General features: G+C 45.0%; 1 protein-coding gene across 5 annotated transcripts in view; it reads left to right on the top strand.

Annotated features, from left to right (window-relative positions):
- CTPS2 (CTP synthase 2) overlaps positions 1 to 25,113 on the top strand; it is a 414,745-nt gene that overhangs the window by 130,049 nt on the left and 259,583 nt on the right. For all 5 annotated transcript variants that reach the window (XM_040338655.1, XM_040338657.1, XM_040338654.1 and 2 more), the window contains one exon: positions 9,482 to 9,633. In XM_040338655.1, coding sequence (XP_040194589.1) covers positions 9,482 to 9,633 — 152 coding nt within the window. The remainder of the gene's footprint in view (positions 1 to 9,481; positions 9,634 to 25,113) is intronic.

Below are 25,113 nucleotides of genomic sequence, written 5' to 3' on the forward strand. Positions count from 1 at the left end.
CATGATGGGACGGCGATGCCTATATAAATGGGATGCAAGGCGCGCTTCCATCATTACAGCGACAACAGGCGACGAGGCAACATCGGAAGAACAGAAGACCAGAAGAGAAGATGACGCCACAGAAGACCGCGCCGGCTGCCTGTTTGAAATCGAGCTAACACACAAACATAGCAGGCAGCCAGCGCTGAAGAAGAAGGCACCGGAGAGCTGCAGAAGAACCGGGGTTCGCCGAGTCAAGAGCGGAAGAGGGGAGAAGATGGAAGAAGCCCCCCGGAGTCCGGAGAAGCCCCCCCGGAGAGCGGAGAAGCCCCCCCGGAGAGTGGAAGAAGACCCCCGGAGAGTGGAAGAAGACCCCCGGAGAGTGGAAGAAGACCCCCGGAGAGCGGAAGAAGAAGCCCCCCCTGGAAATAGAGCTAATAACGAAGACAGGGGGGGCATCCGGAGCAGAATAATAAAATATTTTAAAAAGCCTTGTGTTGTGTGTTTACTACATTTTACTTTTTGCCTCCAGGTGAATGGATAGGGGTACGATGTACCCCATATCCATTCACTTAGGGTGGGGGGCCGGTATCTGGGGGCCCCCTTATTAAAGGGGACTCCCAGATTCCGATAAGCCCCCGCCCGCAGACCCCGACAACCAATGGCAAGGGTTGTCGGGAAGAGGTCCTGTCCTCATCAACATGGGGACAGGGTGCTCTGGGGTGGGGGGGCCCGCAGTGCGCCCCCCTGCCCCAGAGCACCCAACCCCCCCATGTTGAGGGCATGCGGCCTGGCACGGCTCAGGAGGGGGGGGGACGCTCGCTCGTCCCCACTCCCATTCCTGGCCGGCCGGGTAGCGTGCTTTGGATACGGGTCTGGTATGGATTGTAGGGGGACCCCCTACGTCAATTTTTCGGCGTGGGGGGGTCTCCTTACAACCCATACCAGACCTAAGGGCCTGGTATGCTCCTGGGGGGGAACCCATGCCGGTTTTGAATTTAAAAATTGCCGTGGAGTTCTCCCTCAGGAATGCATACCAAATGCCGTCGCTGAAATGGGCCTTTACAAGGTTTGGCTAACTTTCCACATTGTAAACCCAGCCCTAATTTTGCGCCGGCAAATTCGGAACTTAGGCAGAAATCAAAGTGCTGAAATGCTTTGAAAATCTACTTAAGTCCTCATTTGCATACGCAAAGCTGGATTTCAATGAGAAATGCCCCCAGTGGCGGATGCGGTACTGCATCCTAAAATCTGACCGTGTAAGTGTCTTACACATGCCGGATTTTCTGCCTAACTTTGGAAAAAGCCTTTTGAGAATCGTTTCCAAAGTTAGGCACAGAGATACGCAGGCTGAACAGCAGTTAAGTCTGCGTATCTCTTTTGAGAATTTGGCCCTCTGGATTTAAATATATACATATTGTAGGTAAATAATACTTTTTAATTAGTTACACATATTTTAAACTTCGAATATTGAACTAATGATCAGTTTTGCATTTTACAATTTTTATTTTAAACATGTATTAAACAAAAAAATAATAATGAATAAATATTTAAAAAGCACAGTGTCTCACATATATGTGTGTATGTGTATAGATATTATATATATATATATATACACAATATACATATATATATATATATATATATATATATATATATATATATATATATATATTATTATTTTTTTTTTTTATTACATTTTAAAAATGATAATAATTGCATTTTTTTATTATAATTGTGAATGCCTAAAAATTACAGCTTTAAAACATGTATTTGTATCAAGTAAATATATTTTTTTAAATATATTTGGTGATGCCTAAAAATTACAGCTTTAACAAATGTATTTCTATCCAGTAAATATATTTTTTTTTTTTAGATTTTGGGTTGCCTAAAAATTACACTATTAAAACATGTAATTATATCCATTTAATATATAATTTTTTGTAATATTTGGGGATGCCTGGCTGGAGAATACTCACGCCTCCTCAGCTGCTCAATTAGTTCTGAGCTATTGCTGAGAGAAAGTATTAGCTCAATTGTGTCAGCAGCACAACGGGGCGGGTCATTATGACGCCGGCCGTTGCGATGGCAACTGAGCAGTGTTGACGGCGCGGCTCGCCGTCAACACTGCACATGCGCGGGATACAGCGGTGAATGCTGGGACTGCAGCATTCACCGCATCCCGGAAGAAAGTCCTGTGGGGCTTCACACTGCCAGGACATAAGATGGAAACGTCCATCTATAATTTATATAACATATCGTTTTATGGCAAATCGTTATGCAGCCACATAAAACAGCAGGACGGGTGAGTAGACTCTTGCATCCAGCAAAAGCGGGTGAAAGGGTTTTAAAAAAAAAAACGTAATTCGGGGGAACCACCGCTTTAAGAAATGGGATAACTGGAGGACCTTTAAGAAATATTGGAGCTATGCGGAAAAATTAAGGGAGGCGAGTTAAGATAACACCTCAAAAAAAAAAAAAAGGAAATCTAGGTGGCTTCAGAGATTATTTAAGGTGAGATAGGGGGGGGGAGGGAGGGGAGAGGGGAGGGAAAAGGGAGGGGAGAGGAGAGGGAAAAGGGAGGGGGGAGGGAAGGATAAGGGGATAAAAGTGTAAATTTCATATTATATAAAAAAAAAAGAAAAAATTTAACAATTAATGATGGTATTCATCTTTTTCTTTATATGGAAAAAAAAAAAAAAAAGTCACAGGAAAAAGTAAAGTAAATAAATTAAAAGAGACACACTAATGATGCGAAACCAAAATTAGAGACGCTAAGGGCTGGCAAACAGAACATGAGCGTATATACGCATACTCTATGAGGTTGGAGTCTGAAGTGTTTATAAAAAAATAAAAAAAAAGAAGGAAGATGCACTGGTTAAGTTGTCAGGATTACAAGCTGGGCCACAGGGGCCCAAAGTTTATCGGGCGAACCCATTTGCGTTAAGGGCTTAAGTCACTGTCAATCATTAGATGTCATGGCTGCATCCCTTTTCTTTTCTTTGGCTTTTTTCCCTCTGCTTTCATTTGGTGACCTGTCCAATCAATAACACACCTCCACAATCATATGTAGAAATTGTATATGCTATTTTTTTAAATTAGCATATTTTTTTTGCCCACAAAAGTTGAGTCACCCTTTAATGATGAAACTTACGTAATGTAAGGAGTGATTGCCATGGCTATGAAACAAACATATTAGATTCCAATAGAAATGCAATTCACCAATAGATATAGATTATTTAAAATCATTTGGAAAACTTGTTTGCATGTTGGAAAAACATCCAGAGTAGTTTTGGGGTGCATTTTTTATTTCTGCAGTTCACTTTATTAGATGATTTATATAGACAGCTCCAGGAAAAAGTCAGACAAGACTATACCTGATATATGTTGTTAGTTAAAAGAAGTCATTAAATGAGAATGTCAAAGGGCCTGGCAGACAGATGCGTCAAACAAAACAGCTAATTAATTAGTCTTCTGATAAATAGTCTTGAGATATAAAGATGAAGTTTAAAAGATAAATCCAGTTTAAAGCCGACTGCACTTAAACCCCTAATTGAACCTTTCCTCAAGAGAGCCATTGTTAGAAAAGAGTACATTGTTGACACTGTGATCCCAATTACCACAAGTACACAGCAAAGAAATTGGTTCACTAAAAACTTAAATTTTTTGAGCCATTTAGCTAAGAATTCATCTTTGAGGAAGCACTCGTCCACTTGTATGGACTGAATTTAAAGTGGATGTAAACCCAAAAGAATAAGATTTCCTATCATCTATGCCCAGTCTTGCCACACAGAGTTAATCCAGCGCTGAGCAATCCACTTTTTATTGTTCAGGGAAATAAAACAGACTTCCAGATAAAAAAAATATATTTTTTTGGGTTTACATCCACTTTAAGCAAAAATTGATATGGGTTAATTTTTTAGAGATATGCTACGCCACCGTACCTTACTTGGCGGAATTTCGAATCCTCGACGATTTTGCGCCGTATGTTACGGCGGCGTAGTGTATTTCTGGCGGCGGAATTCAAATCGGCGTTTAGGGGCTGGGTTTAATTTAAATGAAGCGCATCCCCGCGCCAAATGAACTGCGCATGCGTCGTCCCGAAATTTCCCGCCGTGCTTTGCGCTAAATGATGTCACTAGGACGTCATGTTTTTTTAACTTAGACGTGAGTTACGTCCATCCCGATTCACGGACAACTTGCGCAAAAAAAAAATTCAAATTTCGACGCGGGAACGACGGCCATACTTGGCAAGTCTATCTATACGCCGCAAAATACCAGCTTTAACTATACGCCGGAAAAATCCGACTAGAGAGGACGTAAGAGAATGCATCGGCCGCGCGTACGTTCGTGGATCGTCGTAAATCGCTAATTTGCATACCAGACGCGGAAAACGACGCAAACTCCACCCAGCGGACGCCGAAGTATTGCATCTAAGATCCGAAGGCCTACGAAGCCGTACGCCTGTCGGAAGGAAGGCAGAAGCCGTCGTATCTTGGTTTGAGGATTCAAACTAAAGATACAACACGGGTAATTTGAAAGTACGCCGGCGTATCAGTAGATACGCCGGCGTACTTGCTCTGTGGATCTGCCCCAAGGAGTTTTACAAAACATACTGTATACTAAACATCTGGACTATACGTTTACCAGGGAAACAAAAGAACCAGACAGTTTCTGGTACCAGTTGAGGATTAGGTTAAAGTGAGTAAATAAGTTATGGCTGTAGAGTATTAACAGTGAGGGCCATAGGTGAGACTAACCAGATTAAAAAGTAACTCCCCTATTGTTGGGAAAAAAACATTCCCCTCTGGGTGATCTATGTACATTGCAAGGATTTTAACAAACTTTGCTGCTTATTCTTACCTTTTGTTAAAGTGACACTAAAGGTTTAAATATTTTTTCTTAAAGCGTAGGTTCACCCAAATAACATTTATATAAGACCAAATTCTTTATACTACCAGCATGTACAGTCGGCACATTTTTTTTATTTTTTAGGCTGTACATACCTTATAATCTATATTTGCAATCCGGCCTCCCGGTACTTCTCCCGCGGGAGTGGCCCCCATCCTCGTCTTCTGGGGTCCTTCGGCGGCTGTCTTGGCTCCTTACCGCTTCTGATAGCCCCCTCTGGGAAGCACTTTCCCAAGGGGGTTACCTTGCGGGCGCACTCCTGAGTCCTGTTTTCAGCCTCCATAGCCGCTGACTACAGGACTCGGCCTTGCCCTACGGCCCTCGCGCCATTGGAGTTGATTGACAGCAGCACGAGCCAATGGCTGCACTGCTATCAATCTATCCAATGAGGAGCTGAGAAGACTGGGCAAAGGAAGAGCGTGTTCGTGACGTGGGACTTTCCAGGGCTCAGGTAAGCAAAACAGGGGGGGGGGAGCTGGGGGGCCAGTGATCCTAAGATGTGTTTTCACCTTAAAGGGGTTGTAGAGGTACAATTTTGTTTTCCTAAATACAGTGGGGATTGAAAGTTTGGGCACCCCAGGTAAAAATTTGTATTAATGTGCATAACAAAGCCAAGGAAAGATGGAAAAATCTCCAAAAGGCATCAAATTACAGATTAGACATTGTTATAATATGTAAAAAAAAGTTAGATTTTTTTCCATCATTTACACTTTCATAATTACAGAAAACAAAAAAATGGCGTCTGCAAAAGTTTGGGCACCCTGCAGAGTTAATATCTTGTACTGCCCCCTTTGGCAAGTATCACAGCTTGTAAACGATTTTTTGTAGCCAGCCAAGAGTCTTTCAATTCTTGTTTGAGGTATCTTTGCCCATTCTTCCTTACAAAAGTCTTCCAGTTCTTTGAGATTTCTGGGCTGTCTGTCACGCACTGCTCTTTTAAGGTCTATCCATAGATTTTCAATTATGTTGAGGTCAGGAGATTGTGAAGGCCATGGCAAAACCTTCAGTTTATGCCTCTTGATGTAATCCCCCCGTGGATTTTGAGGTCTGTTTAGGATCATTATCCATTTGTAGAAGCCATCCTCTCTTTAACTTTAGCTTTTTCACAGATGGCATCAAGTTACCATCCAAAATTTGCTGACATTTTATTGAATGCATTTTTCCTTCTACTCGTGAAATGTTCCCTGTGCCACTGGCTGCAATACAACCCCAAAGCATGATTGATCCACCGCCTTGCTTAACAGTTGGACAGAGGTTCTTTTCATTAAATTCTGTGCCCTTTCTTCTCCAAACGTACCTTTGCTCATTCCGGCCAAAAAGTTCCATTTTACCTCATCGGTCCACAGAACTTGTTTCCAAAATGCATCAGGCTTGTCTATATGTTCATTTGCAAAGTTCAAACGCTGATTTTTGTGGTGAGGACGTAGAAGAGGTTTTCTTCTGATGACTCTTCCATGAAGACCATATTTGTACAAGTATCTCTTTATAGTGGAATAGTGTACCACAACTCCAGTGTCTGCCAGATTTTTCTGGAGGGATCGTGCAGTCAAACGTGGGTTTTGAATTGCTTTTCTCACAATCCTGCGAGCTGTTCTGTCTGATATTTTTCTTGGTCTTCCAGATCTTGCTTTAATTTTCACTGTTCCTGATGACTGCCATTTCTTAATTACATTCCGAACAGAGGATATTGACATCTGAAAACGCTTTGCTATCTTCTTATAGCCTTCTCCAGCTTTGTGAGCGTCAACTATTTTCAGTTTCAGTTTTCTAGACAACTGCTTAGAATAACCCATGGTGCTGATTGTTGGGGCAAGGTCAGATGAGTCTGGGCATTTAAAACCTTTGAGATTGACATCACCTGGTCTTCCCAGACGATGATTGAGAACAATCCATGACACTGGCAGGTCTCAGCTTTGCAAAGGGGGCAGTGCATGCTATAAATTCTGCAGGGTGCCCAAACTTTTGCAGACACCATTTTTTTGTTTTCTGTAATTTTGAAAGTGTAAATGATGGAAATAAAATCTATTTTTTTTTTTACATATTATAAGAATGTGTTTTGATGCCTTTTGGAGATTTTTCCATCTTTCCTTGGCTTCTATATGCACATTAATACAAATTTTTACCTGGGGTGCCCAAACTTTCGATCCCCACTGTAGCTTCCTGTTCCTTAGTGCAGTCCTCATTATCTTTCCTCATCTTTTAAATGTCCTTACTTCTTTTGAGAAATCCTCACTTCCTGTTCTTCTGTCTGTAACTACACACAGTAATGCAAGGCTTTCTCCCTGGTGTGGAGTGTCGTGCTCGCACCCTCCCTTGGACTAAAGGAGAGTCAGGATGCTCTCTACGTTGCAGATAGAGAAAGGAGCTGTGTTAGTGGGTGGGGGTCCAAGGTTGCCAGGAGGAATTGAAATTTGGACAAGTAATTTTTCAAAGCAAATAGTCATTCAAGTGAACAATTGTGGTTCAGATCTCTTGGTATTTCAGACAGATTGGGTATGTCCATAGATCTCTAATGTCTCATGAGGTTAAGTTTGGTTGAAAGGAGAATATGTATGATGAGTGTTTTGAAATCTCTATGGTTTTAATGACAAAGCTCTTTTCGTCCTTACCCACTTGCTGACCACGCTATAGCAAAATGGCAGCTACAGCACAGTTGGCCGGTTCTAAAAGGGCATCATATGACGTCCTCCCATGATTATTCCCCCCGCGCGCCTGCTGTGGCGCGCGCCCGGAGCTCTCTGTGATCGTTGTGTCCTTTGGACACGGCTGATCACAGATCAGGGTAAAGAGTCAATCACAGCTGCTCTTTACCACGTGACCAGCTGTGTCCAATCACAGCTGATCACGATGTAAACACACTTGACGGTTATCGGCATTCCTTTCCTAATCGAATCTAACCTCCCATATTGCTTCAGGCTGGGTTCACACTAATCATTAGTGTCTTGATTATCAGTGCAGCCCCAACAGTCCCCATCAGTGCTGCCTATCAGTACCCATAAGTGATGCCTATCAGTACCCATAAGTGATGGAAATCATTACCAACCAGGGCCACCTATCAATGCCTCATCAGTACCCACCAGTGCAGCCTCATCAGTGCAGCCCCAACAGTGCCCATTAGTGCTGCCTATCAGTACCCATAAGTGATGCCAATCAGTTTCTATCAGTGATGAAAATCATTACCAATCAGTGCCACCTATCAATGCCGCATACTAGTGCAGCCTTATCAGTGCCCATCAGTGCAGCCTCATCAGTGCATCCTCCTCAGTGCACATCAGTGAAGGAGAAAAATTACCTGTTTGCAAAATGTTATATCTTTTTTTATAATTTTTCCTTTGTTTAGCAAAACATAAAAAACCCAGTGGTGATTAAATACCACCAAAAGAAAAATCTATTTGTGTGAAAAAAATGATTACAATTTCGTATGGGTACAGTGTTGCATGACCGCAAACACAAAAACACTGATTAATGTCTTCCACTAGTAAAAGCACTTCCCCACTACATGTTAACCCCTTCCCTGCCAGTGTTATTAGTACAGTGACAGTGCATATGTTTAGCATGGATCACTGTAATAATGTCACTGGTCCCCAAAAAAGTGTCAGGTGTCCAATTGGTCAGGCGCAAAATCGTCTGGGTATAATTCGCTGATTGCCACCATTACTAGTAAAGAAAAAAAAATGCTATAACTTTTGTGCAAACCAATCTATATATACGCTTGGTGGAATTTATTTTACCAAAAATATGTAACAGAATACATATTGTCCTAAATGAATGAAGACATCTGATTTTTATATTTTTTTATTGGATATGTTTTAAAACAGAAAGTAAAAAATATTGTTTTGTTTTTTCAAAATTGTCGATCTCTTTGTTTCTAGCGCAAAAACAAAAACATGCAGAAATTATGAAATACCACCAAAAGAAATCTTTATTTGTGGGGGGAAAAAAGACATACATTTTATTTGGGTACAGCGTTGCATGACCACCCAATTGTCAGTGCGGAATCGCAAAAAATGGCCTGGTCATGAATGGGGGTAAACCTTCCGAAGGTGAAGTGGTAAAGTCTGCATTGTAGCCAGGTATATATTACATTTTCAGAAGAAGGTAAATAATGGCAGACTCCATATTTTTCTCTTGATGTGCTTCCCTTAGGCCCCTTTCAGACGTCCGCTCCGCCTGTCCGTTATTACAAGTCCGTTAACGGACTTGTAATACATCCCTATGGGATCGCGTCCGTTAGCGGATGGAGCATCCGCTAACGTCCGCTAACGTCGGGATCTGGTTTTCGGACGGAAGAAAACCCTATTTTTCTTCCGTCCGGCGGAATGGAACGGATGCAGACAGACAGACGGTCCGTCTGCATCCGGTCCCCCATAGGGCACTGTGTGCGGGGACCGCCCTATCCGCCGACAGCTCAGCGGGGATCCCCGCTGAGCCGACGGAGACACACGGAGCGGACCCAGAAACGTGAAAGAGCCCTTACTATTTTATCTTTGAAAGTACAAAAAATTGAAAGATTAGAGCATCTTTGAGGCACTGTAAATACTTAAACTATGAACGAATTACTTACCAGATTCATTTTTTTTTCACTCTTCAGGTCATTTTCATTCATGATGTCTCTTCCACATATCGAGTTCCCATCTTGTTAGAGGAACAGGGGATAATCGAGTATTTTAAACACAGACTGGACCTTCCTATTGATGGTCAACAAAGCACACAGCTTCTCAAGTGGAAAAGAATGGCTGACAGGTGTGATATGTCACTTTGTTGTCTGATAATACAAATCATGAACATTATTTTTATTTATATTTATATAGAGCTGGACGATTTTGGCCCCTATAAAAATCTGCGATAAAAAAAAAAAAAAATGTGATTCACGATTCTAATCGAGTTTTTTTCCCTGATGGACACTGCGCTGGTTTCTACGTTTTTAGGCGAGGCCGCCATGATCCTGGGAAAAGGCCACAGACTAGGCTGAAGCCGCGAACTCGCCTAAAAAATCATGTACGCAGCTCGCCGCGATCCTGGGAAAAGGCCACGAGCGGTGTCCGGCCTTGCAACCTTTTCCCATGATCGACGCGAGCTGCGGGTAGGATTTTTTAGGTGAGGCCGGAGCTTCGGCCTAGTCCGCGGAGCGCCAGTCCTATGGGAAAAAAAGAAAAAAAAATGTTTTGGTCAAAATCTGAATCGATTTGCCCTCACAACTCTATTCAAGATTCAAATTAGATTTTTTTTCCCCAGCCCTAATATATAGTTAGGATCAATGGGCCAGATCCACAAATCGCGGGCGCAACATAACTTTTTCGATTTAAGATACACCGCCGCAATTTTTCCAAGTTAGTGCCCGATCCACAAAGCACTTACCTGGAAATTTGCGGCGGTGTATCCTAAATCCGGCCGGCGCAGGGCGGGCCAATTCAAATGGGGCGAATCCCATTTAAATTAGGCGCGCTCCCGCGCCGGACGTACTGCGCATGCTCCGTTTCCGAACTCCCGCCGTGCTTTGCGCGCCGTGACGTCATTTTTTCGAATGGCGACGCGCGTATCGTAATTCCGTATTCCCGTACGGCTTACGCAAACGACGTTGATTTTTAAATTTCGACGTGGGAACGACGGCCATACTTTAGACAGCAATACACTTGCTGACTAAAGTTAGGACTGGAAAAACAAAGTGTAATTTTGCGACGGGAAACTATACTAGCGGCGACGTAGCGAACGCGAAAAACCGTAGTGGATCGCCGTAACTCCTAATTTGCATACCCGACGCTGGTTTACGACGTGAAATCCCCCCAGCGGCGGCCGCGGTACTGCATCCTAAGATCCGACAGTGTAAAACTATTACACCTGTCGGATCTTCTGCCTATCTATGCGTAACTGATTCTGTGGATCAGTCGCATAGATAGAAACAGGGATACGACGGCGTATCAGCAGATACACCGTCGTATCCCTTTTGTGGATCTGGCCCATTGTTTCATGAAACAAAAACGTTCAGTTAAAAATCACCATGTAGTTCAATGCAAGCATAAATCTTTTTTTTTAGTCCTTCTGGCCAAAGTGTTTGCAGTGTAAAGTGTTCTAAATGAAATAGTTTTTACAGTTTTTTGCCGCGTACACACGGCCGTATTTCGGATTCTAAGCATTTTTCACGATCCAAAAAAAGGCCATTACAAATTTCGAACATGCTCTATTTTTTCACAACGTTTTTAACGTTGTCACTTTAAGGTTGTAAAAAATGGTAGTGTGTAAGCTTTAACGACGTGAAAAACCCGCGCATGCTTAGAAGCAAGTCAAGGGACGGGAGCGGTCGTTCTGGTAAAACTACCATTCGTAATGGAGTAAGCACATTCATCACGCTGTAACAGACAGAAAAGCGCGAATCGTCTTTTACTAACACAAAATCAGCTAAAGCAGCCCAAAGGGTGGCGCCATCCGAATTGAACCTCCCCTTTATAGTGGCGTTGTACATCACCGCGCTTTGCTAGAGCATTTTTTTTTCACAATCGTGTGTAGGCAAGGCCGTTTTAACGATCGGGTTGAAAAAAACATTGTTTTTTTTATGCCCTTAAAAACGTCATTTTTTTAGAACCCGAAAAATGGTCGTGTGTACGCGGCTTAACTCTATACCCCTCCCTCTGAAAAGCACTGCTGACATTTGGAAACAAACTTGTCTGTTTAGAAGATTTAGTTGTTTAGGAAATTACATACTGTCTTTGACAGGTTAACAGGGCAATGCTGGCTAGTGGATGAAAATGAATCCCAACAGTGCAGAAGCCAATGTGATAATGTGGTCCTGTGCCAAAGTAGGTTACTGTACCTTCTCAATGGAGAGGGATGACAAATAATGACAGATTATCAGATCATGTTTATCATCAGGAGGGATATATACTTATAGGTAGATTCAGTAAGAGTTAGGCTGGCTTATCAGTAGATAAGCCGATCTAACTCAGAATCTACGCCGACTTATGTTTAAGCGTATGCTCAAACAGAGATACGCTTAAACATATCTAAGATACGACGGCTTGCGCCGTCCTATCTTAGATTGCAATATTTTGGATGGCCGCTAGGTGGCGCTTCCATTGCGGTTGGCGTAGAATATGTAAATGAGTAGATACGCCGATTCACGAACGTACGCACGGCCGACGCAGTACTTTTACGCCGTTTACGTAAGAGATAGGCCTCGTAACATTAGAGCTAGGCCCTTTCGGAATAGTAATGTCAAGTATGGCCTTTGTTCCCGCGTCGAAATTCGAATTTTTTACGTCGTTTGCGTAAGTCGTCCGTGAATCGGACTTAGCCGCAATGCACACTGGGAAATGTAGGCGCATGTGCAGTTCGCAAAAAACGTAAGGTCAAGCCCCATTAGCATTTTAAAAAACGCCCCCCTCAAACACATTTGAATTAGGCGCCCTTACACCCGCCGATTTAGGCTATGCCGCCGTAACTTAGCAGGTAAGTACATTGTGAATCATGTACTTGCCTAGCTAACTTACGGTGGCGTAGCTTAAATGCCTTAGGCTATGCCGCCGCAAAGTTGGGCATAGGTACCTGAATCGACCTAATACAGTACTGTGTAAAGATCTTAGGTTGGTGTGAAAAAATGTGGTTCATTTAAGAATGCTTTCAGAAGTAGAAGGGTTAATAGTTTTCGATTGACAAAATAAAAAGTAAATGAACAGATGAGAAAAATCCAAAATTAAATCAATATTTGGTGTGACCAGCCTTTGCCTTTAAAACAGCATCAAATCTTCTTGGTATATTTGCACACAATTTTTAAAGGAACTCAGCAGACAGGTGGTTCCAAATGTTTTGAAGAATTAACCACAGATCTTCTGTGGATATAGGCTGCCTCAAATCCCTCCGTATCTGTCTCTTCATATAATCCCAGACAGACTTTATGATGTTAAGATCAGGGCTCTGTGGGAGCCAAACCATCACTTCCAGTACTCCTGGTTCTTTTTTACATTGAAGAATTGACATTGGCTGTATGTTTGAGGTTGTTGTCCTGCTGCAGAAAAAAATTTGGGCCAACCGAGCGCCTCCCTGATGGTATGAGATAAGTATCTGCCTGTATTTCTCAGCATTGAGGACATGATTGATCCTGACCAAATCTCCAACTCTACAGGTACTTGCAGAAATGCAACCCCGAACTTGTAAGGAACCTCCACCATTGCTTCAGGCTGGGTTCGCACTGATGCTGGATGAGGCTCGCAGTTGGGGTCCGGTGCATCCCTGTTTTTCATTTCAGGGACGAATCAGGCCTAAATTGTTGCCTGAATTCGGCCCTGAAACGGAGCCAAAGACGCACAGGACTCCTGTGCAAGCCGCTCTGTAGCCGGGGATTGGTTCTAGCACATATGCCCCAAAATCTGGTGCAGTTCTGCAAAGAAACCAATCAATTTCCAGATTTTATTGTCAAAGCCTAATTGAACAAGCTGAAGTTAGAAATGATTGGCTACCATGCACAACTGCACCATATTTTGTGTGCACCAGTTTTTTAAAACGGATTTTAAATTGAAGCCAGTCATATTTTAATCCGCTGATGCACTTTGAGTGTTCTGATGAGGAAAGATGCAGGGTCTGTATCCTAAAGCCTGACTTATATCAGTGTTCTTCACCCAAGCAAGAAATAACATTTCTGGAGACTTTCTATACACCAATTGTGTACCGAATGTCTCCTATGTTGCCATATTGCATTGAATTTTACAGAAAATTACAGAACTGCAGCTTGAAAAGGAAAAGTAATTTCTCTTATCGTCCATGGACGGACACAGCTCCTTAAATCTTGACAAGTGGGTTATGTTCCCTGTTTACAGGAGAGGACTAGGCAGAAACATGTTAAATAGTTAAATACATGTTACATTAACAGAGTTGAACAGCCCCGCCCAGGGGGCGGTCCCTCCAGACATAACCCTCCTCACTGCAGCTTGCAGCCTCAGTTTCGTTCTGCCTAGCAAAGGAGAAGGACGTATGGCTCCCTTTGGGCCCAGCGCCCTGAGGAGAAATTTTATTTTATTTTATTTTACTTTACTTTTTCTTGAAGAATCTTCTTTCAACTGTTGGCTGAGAGACAGGCTGGATATTATAGATCCTTGTAGTCTACTCAGTCCGACCAGCAAGCGTGGGCACACCTTTGCAAAGAGGCTTGGTCTGCCACGCCATACCTCATGACTCCTGAGGTGGCCAGTGAGCTTTGCTCCGAGGTCCACATATGACTGAGCTGTGGTGTTGTCTCACTCACAGTGGACCGGGCCGACAGCTACCTCCATTTCGGTTGTAGTTCTGTCAGGAATGCGTCAGCGAGTCCTCGCTTGGACGGGTAAGTACAGTCCCTCCTGCTTCGGTGGGTTGGTACGGCTGGGCATTCCTGGGGTTCGGGGGTCCCTTCCCCTTACTTCCCTGCTCCTTTCCCTTGCTGCATTGCTAACATTGCCGCTGTCAGGGGGGAGGGGGCCTTCATGAGGGGACTGTGTTATCTGGCCTGTGTTTTTTCTTTTTTGTATTGGGCTTTCCTGTGAGGTAAAAAGCCCTGTGATGAGCACAGATGTTTATGATTATACTTCAGCAGACGCTGACTGATTGGTGACACCTGTAATGGTTTTGCTTTTTATGCTGTATCTGTGTCTTATCCTTAGATAAAACAGCCCTAGGAGGCTTTTCCTGTTTAAACACAGGTCCCTGCAAAAGTTACCTCACGGTTCTTTTCCTCACAGAGGCAGCGCTGGGCAGTCTCCTCCTGAGGGAGTCCCCTGGTTACACCTGGTCAGCGCAGCAAGTGGGTGAGAGGCCCTGAATAGGGCTCTAGGAGCTTTTGTCTATTTGTATGGACAGGTGTGCATATTATAATACACACTATATGTAAATATTGGAGTCAGTATCTGGGTCCTTCCCCACATGCTGGTGGTGGCAGCAGGTGTTAGCACCTGGGATTCCCACAGAGTTTTTATTGTTAGTCCTGGACACAGTTTGTGCCAGGGTGGGGGTGGACTGCGGGCGGGCGGTAAAAGAGTGCCCCCTTCCCCCGTTATCCCCTGGGGAATGCTCTGTTATGGAGCCATGCACTAGGTACCTAGTTAAAAAAAAAAAAAAAAAAAAAAAAAAAAAGGCAGAATAAGGCATTTATGGGTGCGCTTTTTACTGCTGCAAGGGACTCTCCTAAGCTGCATAGTGCAGCTGGGTTTCCGCCGAGGGCTCGGTCTTTTTTGGATCACACAAATCAGACCGCTGTGTAGGTTTTTTCCTTCTGTGCCCTTCTTTGATAATTTCTGAGATGCGGAATGAGAAAAGCCACTGAGGGCTTTTGTAGTCCCTCACCGCCGGGCGGGAACCCCCGCTTGTATGGATCTGACTGATAGAAGATCCGAAGTACTGACCCGTTCCATGTTTACCATGCTGGGGTCTGGCTTACGGCCTATTGTGGCCTCTACACTGGGGTCTCGGTGGTCGCTGGCGCTATTTTTTGGGAGGTTTTTCAATTACATTGAAAACTCCCATTGGCGCCCATTTTGTCGTAGCCACGCTATGGCGCAGCTTACATTGTGCTGGCCATTTTCCTGTGGCCGCGTTCTGAACGCTCGGCGGCCATCTTGGAGTAGTCCTGACCCCTAGTGCTGTATACAACTCACAGAGTGAGCATTTTGCACCAGACAGTGGAGGAGCACCGACTCTCTCCTGAGGTTATTAGCCTAGCGGACCAGCTGGTCCAGGGCCTCATATAGGTCTGTGATGCTTCATTGAATGCTGCGCCCTTGTTATCCAGGGCGTCTGTTTCAGAATGGTTTTATGCACACGGTGGTGTAGTGCTTAACTCCATTACTTGGCAGCAAAAGAGTCATTGGTTCGAATCTGCACTGACGCCAATCTGCACACTGACGCCAATCTGCCTGGAGCTTGCATTGTCGCTCCCTGTGTCTGCGTGGGTTTCCTCCGGGTACTCCGGTTTCCTCCAAAGACATGTGTGCATACACCTACATAATATACATACACACTATGTGTGTGTATTATTTAGGGGCAACCCTCCCAGGCCGTCAAAGGCCCAGCTGGGGGACTAATCTGTCCCTGGGTGCATAAGCCGATCACGCCGGCACCCAAATCCTGCCAATGTATATAGCCTTCCCTCCCTGTCTCTAGGTGGGAGGGGTGGCTTGCAGGTTCACAATTCAGTGAAACCTCCCTGCTCTCCGACTTGTGGGTCTGCGAGGTGGTCTCTTCGGAGTACTAGATAGGGTTTCCTCCTATCCACAGAACAAAGTTCTGTCCTTGTGTCTTCCCCTCCCGGCCCGTCGGTCTGCCTTGGGCAGTGTGGGATTTGCTAAGCTGCAAGGTAATTTTACCTTTCCTGCAGGACGAGAGTTTTGGGGTTTTCTATGGGCCTCAGGCCCTAAATACCTTTGTGAACGTCGGGTAGTTCCGCATGGAATCCATTTGTTCGGTGGTAGCTGCTCTTCATCCGGGGGATGTCCTGACGTCCTCGGACATCAGGGACGCATACATGCATGTCCCGTTTTGCACATGTCACAGTGTTTTTTTCTGTGCTTCGTGATGAGAGAAGGGTCTCTGTCAGCCTGTGGCCCTCCCTTTTGATCTGGCGTCAGCACCATGGGTTTTCAGCTAGGAGCTCGCACTTATTTGAATTTTGTTGGGACAGCGAGGCTTTGCCTCATTGGCTACTTTGACGACTTTCTTCTGAGAGCAGCTTCTGTCTCCGACCTAGTGGATGGGTTATTCCCATTCAGACCCTCCGAAGATTCGGGTGGATGTTAAATGTTTAGGCCAGAAAGTGTAGCTCAGTGGCAGCAAGCCTGCCCTCCATGTGTGCGACCCAGGGTTCAAATTATGGGCATGCTAGGTTCCGACTCAGCGTTGGAGTATCTAGTGTTGATCCAGACTCCTCAGTAGCAAAGGTCCTTCTTCCCCTGGAGAAATTGCAGACTCTTCAGTCTGCGGAGAAGGTATTGGCATCACGCAATCGGTCTTCTCTCCGGGCGCCTGCTGGTTTGGGGTCTGTGGGTAGCCTCCTTTAAGGTGGTACTGTATGCCCAGTTCCACACCCTGGTTTTCCAGTGGAACTACTGTCCAGGTGGTAAAAATCTCTTGTCTCTGAAATCATTAGATTCCTGTGCGCCACCTAGTCAGAGTCTCTCTGAGTTGGTGACAGAGATTCCCGACTCTTCGGTCCGGGAATTTGTTCCTTCCTTCCAGTGGTCGGTGTTTACGACGGATGCCAGCTCACGGGTTGTGAACCTGGAGGTTCTCAAAACTGGGGGGTCCAGTCGGCCCTGAGTCGCTGGACTTGCGTGGACCTATGACCACACCTCCTTGAATGTGTCTGGTCTCGGTAGCTACCCAGGGTCGGGCCTGGCTAGTGCCTGGTGGGAGACCGCCTGGGAATACCAGGTGCTGTCTACTGTTCATTGTCCTACTATTTTAGGCGATCAGGCTATGCTTCTCCTTGTGGTCGACCGATCTGGTTTCAGCCGGACAACGCCACGGCCGTGGCTTCAGTCTACCATCAGGTATGCCGGCAGGCGGACTACTGGAGTCGCCAGATGCTGGACCGGGGCGACTGGTCTTTGTGCTTGGGGTGTTTCGGCTCCCTTGCAGGAGGTGAGCCTCACATGGCATGGATCTCCTGGCAGCTTGTCTCCGCCGCAAGGGTGTCAGTTAGTGGCCAGGTCTAGTGATCTTGTACAGACGCGTCAGTCGCGCTGGTGGCCCTGTGTTGTCTGTATCGGTGATTTTTTGCCATTCCTCCATGGTAGTTGCTTCCTCGGCCGCTCCACAGAGTGGATGCTGAGGAGATCCCGATGATTCTAATCGCTCCAGATTAATCTCGGCGTCCTTGGTACGCTGATATCGGGCGCCTGGTAGCGGAGGCACCCTGGCGATTGCCAGGGCAGGAGGTTCCTGTCTCAAGGTCCCATACTTCCTCCTGTTGTACAGTCACTGACTTGCTTAACATGGTTATTGGAAGCCAGACTTTAGGTGACCAGGGTCTGTCTGACTCGGTCATCTCAACAGGGCACCGTAGTCTTCTTCCGGAGGATCTACCGTCGCACCTCTCTTGGTGCGAAGGGATGGAGTGACGTCCACGGGCGTACTCTCGATGTCCAGGGTCCTGCTGTTTTTAAAGCTTGGATTGGATCTAAAAATTGCTTAAAGCACCGTTTGGGGGCAGATTTCAGCCTTGGCTGTGTTCTTTTAGTGGCCTTTTTGCGGCCCGTTCCCTGGTGGGTCCCCTTTTTTTGTGTGCAAGGGGTTTGTCATATACTTTCCCCTCTTGGCCCATCTCTTCCCCCATGAGTTTTGACTCTGGTGCTCTCGGTTCTTCAGGAACCTTCCTTTTGGAAACATCAGAGAGATTTTCTCTTGACACTATCTCAGAAGGTGGCCCCTTTAGTGGCCTTTACCTCTGTTAGAGGGGTTTCTGAGTTGGCGGTCTTGTCTTGCAAGCCGCCATGCTTGATCCCCCATAAGGATTAGGTGATGGTGCGCCCGCGACCTTCCCTTCTTCCGAAGGAGGTTTCGGCCTTTCATACTTTAGGCGTGGTACGCGCTTTGCGGGTATACCAGCCTACTACGGCTCCATTTCGGAGCTTCTGACTCTCTTTTGTGTCGGTGTCTGGTCCACAAAAGGGCCTGGCGGTCTCGTCGACCACCATTTCTCGGTGGATCGGGCAGGCCGTCATACAGGCCTATGCTCCTAAGGGCGGGCCCCCCTTTCCGGTCACGGCACTTTCGACCAGGGCAATTGGTGCTTCCTGGGTTTTTTTTTTTTTTCCCGACATCATGCGTCGGTCTCACAGGTGTGCGAGGCGGCGATTTGCTCGTCCGTTCACGCTTTTTCCAGAATTTACATGGTTGCTGTGAGTGCATCTTATGATGTTTTTTTCAGCCGCTAGTTTTTGCCGGCGGCTGTTTAAAGTTGCACCTCCTCCGTTGAGGAGCTCTGCTTGTTTTGGGGTGAAGTTAAAATTGTTTTTACTGATATATTTCCCACCCCTCGTTTTTTGACACTGCTTGGGGACGTCCCACTTGTCAAGATTTAAGGAGCTGTGTCCGTCCATGGACGATAAGAGAAAATAGGATTTTTTGTACTCACCGTAAAATCCTTTTCTCTGAAGTCCATGGACGGACACAGCTCCCACCCCTCCTTTTTAGGTTTGTACTGCTTGTTACGAACTGAGGCTGCAAGCTGCAGTGAGGAGGGTTATGTCTGGAGGGACCGCCCCCTGGGCGGGGCTGTTCAACTCTGTTAATGTAACATGTATTTAACTATTTAACATGTTTCTGCCTAGTCCTCTCCTGTAAACAGGGAACATAACCCACTTGTCAAGATTTAAGGAGCTGTGTCCGTCCATGGACTTCAGAGAAAAGGATTTTACGGTGAGTACAAAAAATCCTATTTTTTAATAACATTAAATTACAAGTAGCAGTTCTTTATGCCATTATACTTTTTTTTTATTTGCTATATATATTTTCCACAAAAAAAGGAGTTACCCTTTAAAAACAAAGTTATAGAAAAATGTAAATGAAATGAGTCATCAAACAGCTCACAGCAGTTCATGTGTCCAGAAATCCTGCCACTTGCCTTTTGCATTTGTCGGAGAGGCTCATAAAGGCACCCCTTACTGTTTAGTTGCTGAATGCGGCCTTTGTACCATTACGATGGCGAGATGCTACACTGCCCTCAAAGTCTTTGTCAGGCCTGGATTTGAACTTGGAACCTCTGGACAGTTCTCTGGACAATTCATTGAGTGATCCTGTCTTGAACCTTGTTTGTCTTGAACTTTGAACTCTTTGCTCTTGTCATCAACTTCCTGATTTAAGCCATGTCTCTGCACTTCCTGTTTGCCAGATTATTGTGCTCTCTCCAGCCAGTATCTTGCTCCTGTCTTCCCTGCTGTCATCCATATTTTGCTACCACTCGTGATCGACCCTTGACTTGTTCCTTGACTACGCTTCTGCCTGATCCCAACCTGCAACTACTCATTATCAACCTTTGGCTTGTTTACTGACTATGCTTCGGTTTGATCCCTACCTGCTTATCCACTACCTCAGCTTGCTCACCTCCTGGTGGGGTGATCCTGAGGACCAGGACCTGGTACTAACATGCAGCAAAATCTATCTTCACCATCAGGAACTCTGGTGAAGACCGGTTAGTACTTAGACTCCACACTTCAACTGAGCCCGCATCATTCACCAGGGTGACTGCCTGTGTACCTATCCTGCTGGTGGTAGTTCTGCTACTGCTATAGCAACTGGTCTTCGAGCCTGACCCCCTGATCTTGAAACTTTTAAAGTTTTCCAAAGTCAACAAACTTAGAGACATGAAACACCTTAGGCCGCGTACACACGGTCGGACAAAACCGATGAGAATGGGCCGAGGTTCAGTTTCATCGGTCCAAACCGACCGTGTGTATAGCCCATCGGTCTGTTTTCCTTCGATCCCAAATTTTAAAACATGCTTCAAAATCGAACCGATGGACCGCTGCCCGATCGGTTCAAAACCTGCGCATGTTTAGAATCAAGTCGACGCATGCTTGGAAGCATTGAACTTAGTTTTATTCAGCACGTCGTGTTTTTGACGTCACCGCGCTCTGACCAGATCGTTTTTTTGGAACAATGGTGTGTACGCACATCAAACCATCAGGCCACTTCAGCGGTGAACCGATGGAAATGGCCCGTCAGACCATTCTCATCGGTTTGGAACGACCATGTGTACGCGGCCTCACAGCTACCCTGCAAAATATGGAAGAAACCTTTTGAGAGATCTGGAGGCTTTGGCAATATTTCATATATACCGAAACCTATCTCAATGATTTCCCTCCAATTGAGTGACATGCCTTGGCACATGGATGCTTCTCCCTGACCCCCAGTCTACTCTTTACCTCTTTCCTACTTCATTCTTATATCATTCCCCCTCTCTCCCTCACACCCCCACCTCTTAGCATACCTTTTGGTCCCAATGTGTGATCTTTAGGCCTCGTACACACGATTGGTTAACCAGAGGACAACGGTCTGATAGACCATTTTCATTGGTCAAAACTGATTGTGTGTGGGCCCCATAGGTTATTTAACCATTGGTTAAAAAAAAGCCAACTTGCTTTAAATTTAATCAATGGATTCCTAACCGATAGGTCAAAACCGATCGTTGGTAGGCACAACCATCGGTTAAAAATCCACGCATGCTCAGAATCTAAGTCGACGCATGCTTGGAAGCATTGAACTTCGTTTTTTTCAGCACGTCGTTGTGTTTTACGTCACCGCGTTCTGACACGATCGGTTATTTAACCAATGGTGTGTGGGCGCGACGGACCATCAGTCAGCTTCATCGGTTAACCGATGACAACGGTCCTTCAAACCGTTCTCATCGGATGGACTGATCGTATGTACGCGGCTTCAGTCCACTACTAAGTCCAGTTGGAAACATAAGGGGCTTGCTTAATTCCTGCTGTGATTACCCTGGATCTAGTTACTTCTATGTTATAAAATGCACCCTTTGTTTGGGTTCATTTTAAGAGCCTCTCTCTGAATTATATTACTTGTTCATGTTGGTATTACCCTTTTTTCTACATAACCATTATGGCAGCTTTGTACTAGCATACCTGCTTCATAATCAGATGACGTGCACAAATCGTATGTTTTGTTCTCCCTATCAACGCATACCATATGATGCTACATTGTAACTTGGCTTTACTTGAAGCCACTACCAAATGTTCTGTATGTTTTTTGACTGCCTAATAAATGAATTACAAAAAAAGAAATGAAACGGGCCCAACATCATAACATTTCCCTTTAATACAGCTGCCAGCCCAACCTGTTTTTTTTTTTTTTTTTCATACACTGTATGTTGTTTGGAGATAGCAAATCTTTGCAATCTTTTCCACACTACACATTTTCTTTATTTTAATTGAGGTATTTTCAGGCAAATCTAGGCACGCAAATGTGCTTTGGTTCCCTTCACAGGACAGGAAAGGTAAAATCCTACTTGATATTAGGGCTGCAAGCTGTTTCTGATTTTGATCACTATTGTATTGGCCGCATTGCTCAGCTTGTAATAGCTGTAACGTAGGTGTTATTTACCCATCAAGTGTATTGATCTTGTACTTTACTGGATGGTAATTCTCTCAGTGGGAATTTAATATTATTTCCAGCTGTTTTTCAAAGACATTTGTGGACTGCAGAGCTGCAGAGGAAATTGGAACGTATTTAATTAAAAATAACATCAAGTTAGTACAAAGTCCGATGTAAGTACAGCATTTCTGACCAGTGGAGAAATGAATGGCTCTGCTGTTGACATGAAATAGATGTCTCAGCTTGTGCCCAGCAGGATCCTCGGAACGCTGTATTTTACACTTTTCCCTATCAGTATTACTCTTCTGCAGTTTATTATTCATCATAATGAAAAATAGTTTGGCAGATGATGCTGCCTGCAGGCTTGGATTCATGTGTAAAGTTTTATTACGACACTTCCAATAACGAGAGCATAAGTGCTTTTGCAATATAAGGAAAATGAAAAGCACAGTTTAGTAATGTTACTAGTATACCACGATGCCAGAGAGCAGCCATGGTTTCACAGGAGTCTAATGATGCCAGTGGTTTTAGCAATAGCCAGTGGTCTATACACAGGTTCTATGTTATAAGATTCAGGGGCACCAATTTTACAGACCTATTTTATGTTTCTTCCAGGCAAAGGGTTAATATACAGTATGATGTATCACTTGAAATGTACCATTGGCAGGGATACAACATACACTATGTTGTCAAAAGTACTGGGACACCTGCCTTTACACTCACATGAACTTTAATGGCACGCCAGTCTTAGTCCATAGTGTTCATAGTTGGCCCACCCTTTGCAGCTATAACAGCTTCAACTCTTCTGGGAAGGCTGTCCACAAGGTTTAAGAGTGTGTCTATGGGAATGTTTGACCATTCTTCCAGAAGGGAATTTATGAGACACTGATGTTGAACGAGAAGGCCCTTTTTTTTGCAGTCTCCACTCAAATTAATCTCAAATGGTGTTCTTTCAGGTTGAGGCCAGTCAAGTTCCTCAACCCCAAACTCACTCATCCATATCTTTATGGACGTTGCTTTGTGCACTGGTGCGCAGTCATGTTGGAACAGGAAGGGGCCCTCCCCAAACTGTTCCCACAAAGTTGGGAGCATGAAATTGTCCAAAATGCTGACACCCTAAGGCCCTGTTCACACAAGAGGATATCCGATGGAAACGGTCCGCCAGATCCGTTTCAAGCGGACATTTCTGCACCCGATTTTGATCTGATGGGCTGTACACACCATCAGATCAAAATCCCCGCGGAAAACATACGCGGTGACGTGGCCGCGACGATGACGTGCGCGACCCTGGAAGGTAAATACTTCCACGCATGCGTCTAATCACTTTGTAGCATGCGAGGGATGGGGATCGCTTGGACTTATCCGGTGAGTCTGTACAGACGACCGGATCAGTCCGACGGACAGGTTTCCAGCGGATAGATTTCTTAGCATGCTGAGAAATTTTTATCCGCTTGAAAACCGGTCGGCTGGAGAAATGTCCGCCGAAAAATGTCCGCTAGGCCGTACACACGACCGGATTTGTCTGCTGGAACTGATCCGTGGATAAATCCCAACGGACAGATCCGGTCGTGTGTACAGGGCCTAAGAGTTCCCTTTACTAGAACTTAGGGGCCAAGGCCAACCCCTGAAAAAGGAACCCCACACCATAATCCCTCCTCTACCAAATGATTTGGACCAGTGCACAAAGCAAGGTCAATAAAGACATGAATGAGCGTTATTGGTGTGGAGGAAGTTGGCTGGACTGGTCCTGACCGCCAATAAAACACTTTGGGATGAATTAGAGTGGAGACTGCGAGCTAGGCCTTTTTGTCCAATGTCAGTGCCTGTCCTCATGTCAGGAGTCAGGGAAGAGGCCGATCGTTGAGAGGGCGCCCCTTGTGGTTAAGTGCAGTGCTTCCCTGGAAGTGATACAGGGAGAGCAGTGCCTAAAGGTGCATGGTTTGCCAGGTGTTGCTGGTGATGAGCTGGCAACTTGGAGATAACTGACAGTTATTAGAATGATCCGTAGGGCCACAGAGCACTCGGTTTGAATAGGTATCTCCAGTAGGGCAAACCGGGAAGGGAAGGTGAGGACAAGCCAGGGGTCGTACACGTGAGATAAGTCCACAAGTATCAGATGCGAAGTACAGATTAGGAAGCAGACAAGAGTGTAGTCAGTGGGGCAAGTCAGGGGTTAATCAGGAGACGACCCTAAGCAAAAGTCAGAACAAGCTGGGTCGGTAAGGGGGAATCAGAATCACAAAAAGACAGGAGCACAGGAAACACTGGGAAGCTGACAATAATCGGGCAAGGGGCAGCTCCAATAGCAGGCTTAAATAGACCTGGAAGTACTGCCCACATCAGTCACACTGTGTGACGCGACGGTCGCCATTGTCTAGGGTGGGATTGCCAGTCCATCTTATGCTGCGTACACACGACCATTTTTCGTGATGAGAAAAATGCAATTTTTTAAATTGATCATTAAAAACGACCGTGTGTAGGCTCCAGAGCATTTTTCTCGACGTGAAAAATGGGCATTAAAAATTTAGAACATGCTCTATTTTTTCTCGTCGTTTTTCACATCGTGAAAAACGGTCGCGTGTAGGCTTTAACGACAGGGAAAAAAACACGCATGCTCAGAAGCAGGTTATGAGAAGGGAAATTTGCATAATCCGCCCAAAGGGTGTCGCCAATCGAATGGAACTTCCCCTTTATAGTGCCGTCGTACGTGCTGTATGTCACCGCGCTTTGCTCGAGCATTTTTTTTTTCACGATCGTGTGTATGCAAGGCAAGCTTGACAAGAATCACGTCGAGAAAAACTTTGTTTTTTCCATGACATTAAAAACGGTTTTGTGTACGCGGCATTAGGCCATTTCCCTGACGCCTCACAAATGCGCTTCTGGAAGAAATGTCAAACCATTCTCATAGACACACTCCTAAACCTTGTTGACAGCCTTCCCAGAAGAGTTGAAGCTGTTATAGCTGCAAAGGGTGGGCCTACTCAATATTGAACCCTACGACTGGGATGCCATTAAAGTTCATGTAAAGGCAAGTGTCCCAATACTTTTGACAATATAGTGTATATGTCTGGGGGATATAAGGTCTGGTAGGGAAAGCCATGTTAACAGGAATGTGCCATACTGTAACAGAGATGGCAGTTTGCTTTCTACCTGCTG

Source organism: Rana temporaria, chromosome 2 (genome assembly GCF_905171775.1).
Source record: "Rana temporaria chromosome 2, aRanTem1.1, whole genome shotgun sequence".
Taxonomy (NCBI): Eukaryota; Metazoa; Chordata; class Amphibia; order Anura; family Ranidae; genus Rana; species Rana temporaria.